The following is a 12,473-nucleotide window of genomic DNA, read 5'->3' as shown; positions in this document are numbered from 1 at the left end:
TAGATGTTCCATAAGCAAAAACAACTTTGTGGCATATGTAGATGTTTCCAGGATTGTGGAATAATTCTGCCTTCTGCTATAAAACCTTTAATCTGCCAGACAGTTTGAAAACCCTAAATGCAACTATTTATGTTTGTAATTTTTCAGTTCCCCCCTAACTATACATCTCTCACTGCTTTAGCACAGGTCTCTGTCATAAATTAACAGTTTATGCTACATTGGTTACAATTAATTTCAGTGCTTCTTGTTACCAATAAAAAGATACTTCATAAATAATTTTGTGTGGTTTTCTTGATAGATGATAAAAGCAGAGAAGAGAAGCAAAGTAATGAAGAAACTGAGGGCCAGAGCCAAGAAGCAGGTTTGTGCTGAGCTCTTTAAAGCATTCTCCCAGGCTTTATTCACCTTGGTGAACAATAACCTTAGTCAATGCTATTGACTGAAAATGTTTGTATGTTTTCACCAGATTAACCCAGGGCTTGTGCAGTTCTCCCATTGGAGACCACAGCTCCATTCATTATGAATGAATCTGTTGCAGTGCAGGAATGCAGACTTTCCTGTTAAGTTACTACCTCCACATTCCCACTTTAAATTGGAATATATCTTGCTAATCCGCTAAATCGAAAAAAATAATTTTCCAGGCATGTTTACATCAGTGTAGCACTCTATAAGAAAGAATAATGAGAAAAATAAGTTGGGGGAGATGAGGGAGAGATCTAAAATTGGTCTTTCAAGGTTTTAATGGTATTTTTAGATTGTAATAACTATTTATTTCCAGGTTTCAGAGTAGCAGCCGTGTTAGTCTGTATTCGCAAAAAGAAAAGGAGTACTTGTGGCACCTTAGAGACTAACAAATCCCAGAAAATTGGATTATTAAGATTTACATCCAAACAGAAAGAGCTTACATGTGAAAATCAAAACCTGCAAGTGAATGTCAGAGTTCATAAAGTACTAGATTTGCAAATGATGTGTTTATAAATGTATGTTACAAGTTATGAATTGGATATTTTAAAATAAAATGGTACTCTGTTCCAAATGTATCCAGCAAACAGAAATGACAACCAGAATTGAGCAGTTTTCAAAATGACTGAAGTGATAAGTCAAAGCCACTGTAGATACCCTTATTCCTTTGGATTTCCAACCCACTGCTACACAGTAAAGTGCTTTTCTTGTTTTTTTTAACATTGTGCTATGTCTGATTGGTACCAGCAAATTAATATACTAGACCAGTGTGTTGCCTACACATACTGAATTCAGGTAGCATGAAACTTCTCTACTTAGAACTTTTCAATCAGCTCTGAAAGCTTTTATTATTACCTAGGAGATGGAGACCACCAGTCAGCAAATGCAGCAGAGTGAGGCCAGAAGGTAGCCTATGTTACTGAGTCGTCTGGTCTGTTGACTGCATTGTGGCTCCTTGTGAAGAGAGAAATATGTGTGGTGATAAACTTCTTTCCCCCCTTTGCTCCACCCTGCAGAGGAAACACTGTGTCTGAAAGGCTTTCCCTGTTCTCCTCTGCATTCTACTCTAGTTTTATTCCATTCTCTGTTAAACTGAGGTCATTCTTGGATGCTCGCAATTTAGCAGGTTTCATCCATTTACCTCTCCTCCCTGTTCTTACTTTCTTTAACCTTACCACAACAAAAACACATGTGCACTAACTCATGTTCTTCAAGGGCCTGATCCAGAGCCTATTGAAGGCAATGGAAAGACTCCCATTGACTTCAATGGCCCTTGGATCCAGCCCTCTGAGCTCTGGACTCTCCTTTTATCCCACCAGGGTAAGCAGCTTCCTTGCAGACTACAGTATCATACAAGAGATTTAGAACAAAGCAAGTCACCAACCACACTTCCTTTCCTACACTTAATAGCTTCACCTCTGCAGTGCTCATAGACTTAAAGAGCCACAGGGCAAGAGTCATGAGATCACTGAATTTTGGGTCTTTTGTGTTGTAGCGAGTTGCAGTACCAGCATGTAGATGCTTTGAAAATTCTGCATAACCTTTGCCTGATGAACCATTAGTTCAGTATTCATCTTTTAACTTTACAAAATAGTGCTTTGCTTGTAGTTCACAGCAGTCCAAACTCCAGAGGTTTCTGCTCAACCTAGATAAATTACCTTCTAAAAATACGCTGAGTGGCCCACTACACGTTCAAATATTTTAGCTGTATCTTCTGATGAAATGCATATCTCCTGTGTTTATTAACTCATGAAACAACTCAGTTGCAATGAGCTGCATTTCATCTTTCCCATGGGAAGCAACTGTGAAAATGCTTACCTTTTAAAACTATTACTTAGCTTGCTTGGGTGTTGTTTCTTTCAGAAGTGCCATTACGACGTGTCACTGTTACAAACTGTTACACTCAGTTTATCAGAAACAATGATGTTCATTCTTTTACTATCATTTATAATATTGATACTCAGTGATTCATGACTAAACTTTCAGATCATAGAGTTATTGTTGGATTCAGCATTATTCAGGGGGGCAAAATAATACATGGAACTTTTAAGACAACTTCTATTTCTGTCCATTGTTTACTTGGCAATATACATGTGAAATTACCGTATTTTCATGCACAATTGCTGGCAAAATGTAGAAAATATAGTCAGCACACACACAAAAAATCTAATCATTATGAAGAACATGCTTATTATTAGGAAGTTTGTAAGGAACAACATTTTAACTGCTTTCCAAGTGTGAAAATTCCTTCTCCTCAGGCAGCTGTCTTTTGTAAATCAAAAGGGAGATCTTTCATGGGATAATAACAAACACATCACAAATATATTACTTTTAAAATTCCAAAAGAATCTAAACTATCATCACTAAGCATCTGAGTTAATACTCTTAAAAAGCACTACATCAGTTTGTAGTCTTTAGCACAATGGTTAGGAAACTCATGGGGGGAGACTCAGGTCAAATTCACATTGAACTTGGATTTCCTATGTTGCAGAAGACTGTCCTAGATCCTGGGCTATTGAATTGAACCTGGATCTCCTGCATCCTGTGTGAGTTCCCTAACTGCTGAGCTAAAGGCTACAAAGTGACATAGCACTTTCAATTCTGATCGTTGCCAATCTCTCCCAAATGAAGCTGTTCCACTTTTCGTAAATAATTGGTCAGTGGAGCAAGGACATGAACTTGGGTCTCCCAAATCATAGATTAGTTCCCTGACCACCAGGATATTGGGTCATTCTTCTTCTTATTCCTCACCCAGTTACTATTCATTGTCATTATAAACACATTTGAATTGCCACTATGAATGACAAAATTTCACTCTGCTCTAGTAGTCCATACATTTTGTTGTCAAGAGGAGTTGTTTGCATGTGAATCCTCTAACCAGATTCTTATTAAAAAATTTTGCAAAATTTACATCTTGATCCCTCAAGGTGCTACCAAAGCTCTTAGGCCCCAATTCAGGAAAGCACTTAAGCATATGTTTTAAGTCCCATTGAAGTCAATGGAATCAAACACATGCTTAAAGTACAGGTTTCAATGCTCTACTCAATATGGAAGTATTATGCACATGCTTAAATGCTCCCTGGACTGGGTCCAGAGTGCTTGTAAGATCAAGCCCCTGTAGTCCTTGCAAAGTGAGGATTTTGCAGCACAACGCACCCCTGAGGTGGATATTATTATTATTATTATTATTTATTATCCATGTCTTACAGGGAGGGAAGCAGAGTGGAGACTTAGGGCTTAATCCAAGTTTATCATGGCCATTGATGGGAACAGGACCAGGCCAATGGAAGCCCATGGCAAAGAAGGAAATAGAACCCAGATGTACTGACTCCTCAGACTTGTCTTCTAGCCACAAAGGCCCCTGGATGCATTAGGTGTACCAGTCCACTCATCCTAGTTTCTAATAAATAACCACTATTTCTCTTTTGCTTCCTCCATTTGTACAGATGAGGCAAAACCGACAGCTGTACCCAGCCCACCATCAGAAGAAGGAACAGAGCTGTGCGAGGATAAAGGTACAGATAACAAGATGCATCTCAAACTACTCAATCCGAAGAGGATACTTCTCAGGGCCATATTTTCCTTTATGTCTGAAAGAAGCTAGACTGAGACTTAAAAAATCAAAAATCGCTACAAACTTAGATTTTAATTTTAAAAAGACTTTCTAATGCAACACTTGGCAACTGCTATTGTGCCAGGGTGAGAGGTGCCATAAAATCTTAGCTCTCAGCATTATGGAGTTAATATAACAATGCCATGCTTGAAACATCAGATATAGACCCCAGACCTGATCTCAGTAGGATGACTTGTGCGTAAAATTAAGTGCGTAAAATTAAGTGCACGCATAAATCTTTGAAGTATCAAGTCCCTAATTAGTTCTGTCCTGATAGAAAAAAAGATAAAAACAGTAACTATAAACACATCATGGGGAGGCAGAAGGAGATGAAGTCATAACTGAGAGAGAGAAAGTAATGTTTATCTTGTGCAGATTGTGCTGGGCACTCAGATCATTTAGATTGTGATAAATATTTAAAAGTGTCACGGGGCCAAATGACAGAGAGTTTAGGAAACAAGACAGAGAGGCGACTTAATGTTTCAAACTGGGATTTTCCCGTTTTGTTGTTTCATTTACAGATAGGAGACCAACACTCAGACATACTGTTCTTGATCCTTTTTATGGCATCACACCATTAATTACTCATGCTAGTCTAGATTGTTTTAGAATTCCTTTTGGTATGTGAAAAAAAAAATCCCATGGTGATTTATAAAACCTTTGCTGCTGGGTAATTCAAAACAGGAGTTATGTTATCTATCATAAATATCGTCCATCAGTGCAGCCTTCAAGTAAGACTACTAGAGAATTTTAATGCATTTTACTGAGATAACATAATTATTAACTTATTTATTTTAAGAGTTAATGTTCAATTCAATGCCACCACCCTACACTCTCTCTCTCTCTCGATAGTGTGAGGAAGTGCTTGTGAAATCTCACTCTTTTGTTCCAGAATAGCATATTAAGGAGCCCACAGTCTTGACCTGATTATGGGTTCAAAGCTCAGTTTAGGGTGATTTTCCTGCTCTCTCAACTGGCTGATAGAAACACCGTATAGATGTTTTTAAAAAACCTGGCCAGAATATTTGTGTTTGACATTGAAATCCTCCTAGATTAAGGTCACAGCAAGGCTAACAGCATTCACAAATAGTGCGAGTTCATTCTAAGCATGGTTGGTGATTAACCTTCATTTATGCCTCCTCTTTACCAATATATGACCTATTTATGAGGTCAACGTCTATAACATCTCTTCTGGAAATGTTTATTATAGTCAATATCATAAGTGGCAGGATTTTATTTATTTATTTATTTTTGCTTTCTTGGGTCTTCATGGAGATCTTGAAATTTAGATATTACTTTGCATCCTTGCTCCTGATTTTGAACCTTCTGGGTGCATGTTAAGTTGTGAAGTGAATGAATACTGATTTATTTTCCATAGAAATTACCTATCATCTTTGTGTGTAACCATTCTTCTAACTTTACCCATACTGTTAATGTACTCTTGTCTGGAAACAAGGAAAGGATTTTCTCACTGAGGACAATATGAATAGAAAAGTTAGTTTATTGGCTTCATGGTGATAGAGTAACTGAAGTTAGGAAATTGTGCTTAAAATCTGGCATCACGCAAAGAAATATATTATGGTACTGTGGCATCTCACACACAAGATTCTAAGGATCAGATTCCTAGTTAATCCATCTATGAGCATGGTACAGGGTTGAATGGGGTGGAGCAAAGATAGCATAAAGCCACCTTTGCATTCTCCATATTGTGGGGCAATGCAGAGTCTGCCTGGCCCATGGTGTAAGTTAAAGCAGCCCGTGCTCTGCCTCCATGGCCAAGAATAGACATATTGCAGCGCAGTCTGGCCATACCCCTATCTTCTGCCTACCCCTGCAGCCTGCGTAGAACCCTTACTGCCAGCCCTACACCATTCAGGGAGGCCCTTTGTGCAGAGGGTATTCTCAGGGTCAGGGAATAGTTTCTCTCTCTGTGACTCCATTGTTCTGGAAAAACAATGTTAAAGGTCCTTAACCGTTACTGAAAATCAAGCCCTATGTGTATATGCTGTAGAGAAAAGACTGTTTTATACTGTGTTATAATCATAGTATATTTTTGGTGCATATGTGCCTTTAAAAATCCCATACAGCACCAGTGTGTACTGTGGGGTTATTCTTCGACTGTAGGATTTTGTATTACACTGTTTCAGAGAGATTCAAATGCCTGGCACTGATATGTGTAAGTTACCTTTCAACCTGTCTGGTGTTTAGAGTTGGTTCAACCCAAGGAGGAACAGCAAGTAGTTTTTTTAAAGACTGTTATTCCAAAAATATTAGTGCTCAGATAGTCCCTCTGACTGAAGGGGAGAAAGTGGGAGCACTAATCTGTAGATTCGGCCCAGGGTGATGAGGCATAGTCTCCAAATTCCTCCCACCTTCTCTGCAGCTCACCACAGCATTGTTCTCCACCAGTTCCAGCCTGACACAATTCAGTGCTGACAAAGTACATGCCTGTTAGGGGACCTGCCATGGAGAGATCCTAGAGGGAGCTCAGAGAGAAACCGTGATCCCATCACACCTGTGGATCATGCTGATGATTCATGTTTGGATGCTTCCCTGGCCTTTGGTGGCCAGCCACCCTGCCAGTTGGAGAAGGAGGGAGGCAAAGCATACCCTTGAGAGAAGAATTGGGAAGTAACTCCCATGAGACAGAATGCATGGTTGGAGAGAGCATTGGGCCAAAACTTCTGAAGACCTAAAATAAATGGCCATAATTTTAAATATATATATTGAATTTAAAAATGTAATTAAGATCTCAAACCATTAACCATACAATATAGGTAGGCTTGGAAGGAGCTGATGATGATAAAAATTTACAGATAGTCAAAATAAGAAAATGCTACTTGAGAACTTAAAGTTTTATTTAAGGACATTTACTTTGTGTATTTTGACACATGATCTTGACAATTTGTGTTTTAACTTTAAAGATAAAGCTTGAACTTGAATCTCAGCGTCTATTGTCATTAAAGAATTGTCTAACTTCCCCCACTAATTTTCCACAACTGTGAAAATGTAAATTGATACAAACAGAAAAAAAAGCTTAAAAGTGAACATCAAGATTATCTGTAAAAAATAAAAAATAAAAATTGCTTTCTGCCAATCCTAAATATATGTAAGGAGTTAGAACTGAAAGATAAATGCATTCTAAAATGAAATAAATTCAAATCAGTTCCTCTACCCTTATCTGGGAAAACCAGTGCTCAGAGGGTAGGTTGCATTTCGCTTACAACAGATATCATCACAGACATCTCTTGGGGGAAAAGAAGTGATGCTCTCCATGCCGTTTGAGATATTTGTGAAATAACAGCCGTTGCAGGAGAAACACAGAATGAAGGATGAGCTGCTTTTCACATATATTTTTAAATAGAATCAAGGCCTGGATCCTGTAACTTGGCTTTGCAAAGGTAGATCACTGTCCCCTACCCCCAGAACCCTTTGCAGGATCAAGGCCTTTTAATTCTACGCAGACACTCCAAATTTCTATATTTGCTGATTTTAATCAGTTTAAAAATAATAACTTTCAAAAAGCTTATTAGCAGACAGGAAAATGGCATCTCTATGAAATCCTGGCATTTCTAAAAACAGCCTTCAAACGATTTGCACACGGAATTAACAGCAGCCAAAAACTGCCAGATCCTGGACTTATAAAACTTTGTAATTTATCTTCAGCTAACTGAAATGAATGTAAACTGTTTTAAGAAATCGTATTTTTCCAGTTCTTTCACCTTATAAATATGAAGGAAGGTATGTGGCAAATACATTCCAAGCCACACAGCTTCAAAGAGATAGATGTGCACAGCTTGAATCACTGATGAACTACTGAGATTAGCACATCTACTATCCCCATTCTATGAAAATATAAAAGCGCCTTTCAGTACATTAGATTTGTTGATAGCAATTCCATAATAGAACAGGTATCATAATTCCAGTTGTAAGCAGTTCTCTTTTCTCTACTAAATTGTTAACACACTGTGGGAATCAGAAAAATGAGAAATAAATTGAATCGTTCATTTATTTATTGTTTTGATATATGTAAATATATATTGTTTCATAAATCTGAATGTAACTTAATGCTTATGAAATGTACCATATTGATAGCCCTGGACAGATAATGACTGAGAGCTTTGTTGCAGTCTATGCTCTAGCTTTTCTTTACTTTCTTAAGTATGAATCCACCCTTTTCTATAGGGCCCATCACTAGAAGCAAAAGGGTAGTTCATTTCCCATGCCAACTCAGGCTTCGATTCAAGAACACATCCCCTATTCAGGACAGTACTTAAGCAGATGCTTAACTTGAGCACAGGCTTATGTCCCACTGACTTCAGTGGGTTTGAAACACATCCCTATGTTCTGTCTTGAATAGGGATGGATGTAAGCATATGTGTAAGTGCTTTCCTGAACTGGAGCCTCAGTCCTTGGCATCGCCTCAGATTGAGAACAAGAATGTCAATTAGTGCCAAAAGGTGGTGGCAATTTTTGAGAAGTTGGAATTAAAGCCACTTACTTGGGCCCTCTCGCTCAGTTTTTATCGGTGATTTTACAGAAAAGAGAGAAACAGATATTAAAGGATTTTAATAGGACCTGCATATCTGAACAGTGCAGTAGGCATTTTTTGGAAGGCTCTTAATATTATAGACTACTTTAAGACTTCCTTGCATATATCATTGTAAAAGAATATCTCTTCCCTTCCCCACATAAGAGAGATAGAGGTTAAAAGAGGTTACTTCCTTTAGAGGAACATTCTCCAAAAAGGGAGGTCCATGTGGGACCCCTTCTTTTCCTGTGGTCTTTAAACAGATGCATCCTTGGTATCCTGCCTCTCCTCAACAGTAAAACAAGACATATTCAGTTTTAGATATCCAGTTCCGCTAACAGTATTTCTTCCTCTTACAAGCATACGTGGATGTTAGGAATTGTTCTCTGGAAGTATCCTCTTACTGCAGTCCGTGCCGGCTCTCCGTTTACATCATCATAGCATCAGGCTTGTCTCACTGAATCATAGTTTCAAATATAGATAACACTCCAAAGAAGTGTTGCTGTTTTATCTTTGAAGTCCTTCATGCACAGCTACTAGCTCATTCTTTGTAGGGTAGCAGTTCTACGCAACACCTTTGGTAGCGCTTCATTACTAACATGCACATTGAAGTAGGTTCTTTATAGACAGGTTTCAGAGTAACAGCCGTGTTAGTCTGTATTCACAAAAAGAAAAGGAGGACTTGTGGCACCTTAGAGACTAACCAATTTATTTGAGCATAAGCTTTCGTGAGCTACAGCTCACTTCATCAGATGCATCCGATGAAGTGAGCTGTAGCTCACGAAAGCTTACGCTCAAATAAATTGGTTAGTCTCTAAGGTGCCACAAGTACTCCTGTTCTTTATAGATAGTATATCTCAATTTAGAGACGCTTTATTTATAAACACAGAACACAGTGGTCAGAATGATTAGTGCTTATAAAGCAGATAAAATACCTGTAAGACAGACTGCACACAGTCTGTTATTCCTGCCCATTCAGAATTGTAGCAGGACTACCAACTCATTATAAATAGGCCACTAAACAGCCATTATGTAATAATGATTTTCCTCTGATATTGGCTTACGCTGGTTTTGAATCTCAGACTTTGAGGAGAGAGTTTCTGTATCCCATTACAAGTCACTTGCCCCACCACTTCCCCTGTGCCCTGATTTAACAGTGGTTTTGTGTTGCAGCAAAAACAAAAATGAAGCCATAGGCCTAACTAAGGAGTGTTACGTAACCCTATCAGAGTTTCTGTACGTACTGTACCAATTTTAATTCATTAGCACTTAATAAGAACTTAATTTACATTTGAAGGTCAACTAAATTAAATCATATGTTAATTAATTTTTAAAATAAAGTATCAATTAATGTATTTCCAGGTGTTCATGGAAGTCTGTGTTCCTTTGGGAAGTATAAACCATATAAAGCATGTTGCTATTTTTCTGCATTCACTGAATTTCAGTTAAAATGTCAGCCAGCCAGAGGATGTTTTTTCTCTGTAATACTGGAATTAGGAATATGTTTTGGGGAGTCCTGTGTTAGACACTGGAGGTAATTGTCCTGCTCTAATCAGCACTGGTGAGGCCTCAGCTGGAATCGTGTGTCCAATTATTTGTACCACACTTTAGGAAAGATGTGGACAAACTGGAGAGAATCCAGAGGAGAGCAACAAAAATGATTAAAGGTCTAGAAAACATGACCTTTGAGGAAAGGTTAGAAAACCTGGGCATGTTTAGTCTTGAGAAAAGAAGGCTGGAGGCCTAGTAATAGTCTTCAAATATGTTAAGGGCTATTATAAAGAGGATGGTGATCAATTGTTCTCCATGTCCACTGAAGGTAGGACAAGGAGTAATGGGCTTAATCTTCATCACGGGAGACTTAACTAGATCACAGGAACAAACTTTCCAACTCTAAGGGTAGTTAAACTCTGGAATAGGTATCCAAAGGAAATTGTGGAAGCCCATTATTGGAGGTTTTTAAAAACAGGTTGGACAAACATCTGTCAGGGATGGTCTAGGTTCACTTAGTCCTGCCACAGGGAGAGGACTGGACTTGATGACTTCTCAAGGCCTTTCCATGATTCTATGAGTCTAGCAAACTCAGTTCATGTAATAAAGAGAACTGTAAACATCCCGGGGATATGTAAATGCTCATGAAACTTAAAGGTCCTGTTTGATCAGTTGTAGTTCTCACCATTGGAAGAGTCCTGGTGTCCTAAAAACTCAAGAATCAACCCAAGATAAACAAGTCACTAAAAGACATAAATGGTCCAAATTCAGAGGTGTTGTGTAAACTGGTATAAATTACATGTCAGTAAGTGAGTGAAAAAAACCTGAATCAAAAGCCAAGGTTTTAAAAAACTAGGTGCCTAAAGTTAGTCTTCTAAGTCCATATTTAGGCACCTCAATGAGTGACCTAATTTTCAAAAGTGCAGAGAACCCAGCAGCTACCGTTGATTTTTTTGAAATTTCACCCATGGGCAGGCCTGGAACGTTTTTTGGTATATGAAGAAAAACCTTTTAGATGGGAAAAGTTTCAACAGCCTTAACGATACCTGTAACCACCTGTTCCAGTTGCAATGGTCATATTTTCTCTTTGATATGTATACAGATTTCTAGGAAGCCACATTGGCGAGCATGAACCAGTCTGGATCCCCAGTCGTCACCAGCCTGCCAAATGTTTCTTTTCATAGTGCCCGTCGTACCTATCATTTTTAGAAATACAGGAGGTTCATTATTTACTTTGTCTTTGAATCTGCCCTCTCCCCAGCTCAGTATGTCCAGGCTGTGTCCAGATCCTGTCACTCTATCCTCCGTAAAATCTCCAAGATCTGGCCTTTTCTCTCTGTACAGCTAAAACTCACACATGGATCTTCATCCATCTCAACTACTGCAACCTCCTCTTACCTGTTTTTTGTTGGTACCAATCCTTGATCCATGTAAAATGTGCTGCCTAAATAATCTTCCTGCCCAGTCAATCTGACCATGTCGCCCCCTACCCCCTCTGTGTCCCTTCTCTGACTCTCCATTGCAGAAGATGCTGGCTTCTGCTCCTTACCTTTTAAGGCCCTTTCACATTTCAAAAAAGCTCCTCCTTACCACTCTGCTCAGGGCAAATATGTAATCTACTAATGTTATCAGCCTCCATTGCCTGTTTGTCTGCTTCTCCTGTAAAGAGATTAGCATTACATTCTTTATCATCCCTTATGCATGGAACAGCCTCCCTAAACTTGTCTGTAAAGCCATTGAAGACCTACTTCTACAATGCTAATTGTTAGTGTGGCCAGTAGGGCCTTCTATGGTCCCAATTGCTAGTGTGCTCAGGAGGGTCCTCCATGGTGCTGATTGTTAGTGTGGTGTTGGAAATTCCTCCGAGGCCTTTTCCGTTCAGCTTATCCAGAACACCTTGTTCTCGGAGAACACTTTATTCAGTTCTTTGGGATCTAAAACACTCAGTTCGACTCCGGATTTCATCACTCAGGTTCCTTTATTTGGCATACAGCAAAGGTACGCTGAGTTGATCAGACTCAAGCTTAGGGGGTGAATATACAGCAAACCACATATCCAAAGTTACACAGATAGCCTCTTCCTTTATATACATTTACACATGACATTGAATTTGTTATACATGACACTGCCTGTTTTTGGATTGACTTGGTTACTTTGTAGGAATCAATCCCTGTACAACATGCTCTGTCCATGTGCTGTTCACATGGAACCTGATGTTTACATTCCAGTTTTATCTTCTCCATAGTCTCTAGCATCAAGGTGTTGTTGTTTATCTTAGCTAGCACAGACATCTTGACGCCAGCATAATGTTGGTCAAGCCCCTATTTACAACTTAACCTTCCATTCACATTCCCATTTATGCCCATTAAGAGCTGC

General features: G+C 38.8%; 1 protein-coding gene across 1 annotated transcript in view; it reads left to right on the top strand.

Annotated features, from left to right (window-relative positions):
* MACROD2 (mono-ADP ribosylhydrolase 2) overlaps positions 1–12,473 on the top strand; it is a 1,318,211-nt gene that overhangs the window by 1,240,514 nt on the left and 65,224 nt on the right. Inside the window, exons 12-13 of the mRNA XM_073339564.2 lie at positions 299–361; positions 3,909–3,977. Coding sequence (XP_073195665.1) covers positions 299–361; positions 3,909–3,977 — 132 coding nt within the window. The remainder of the gene's footprint in view (positions 1–298; positions 362–3,908; positions 3,978–12,473) is intronic.

Source organism: Lepidochelys kempii, chromosome 3 (genome assembly GCF_965140285.1).
Source record: "Lepidochelys kempii isolate rLepKem1 chromosome 3, rLepKem1.hap1, whole genome shotgun sequence".
In the NCBI taxonomy this organism is placed as follows: domain Eukaryota; kingdom Metazoa; phylum Chordata; order Testudines; family Cheloniidae; genus Lepidochelys; species Lepidochelys kempii.
The sequence above is the reverse complement of the archived record's forward strand: the minus strand, read 5'-3'. Positions and strand labels throughout refer to the sequence as shown.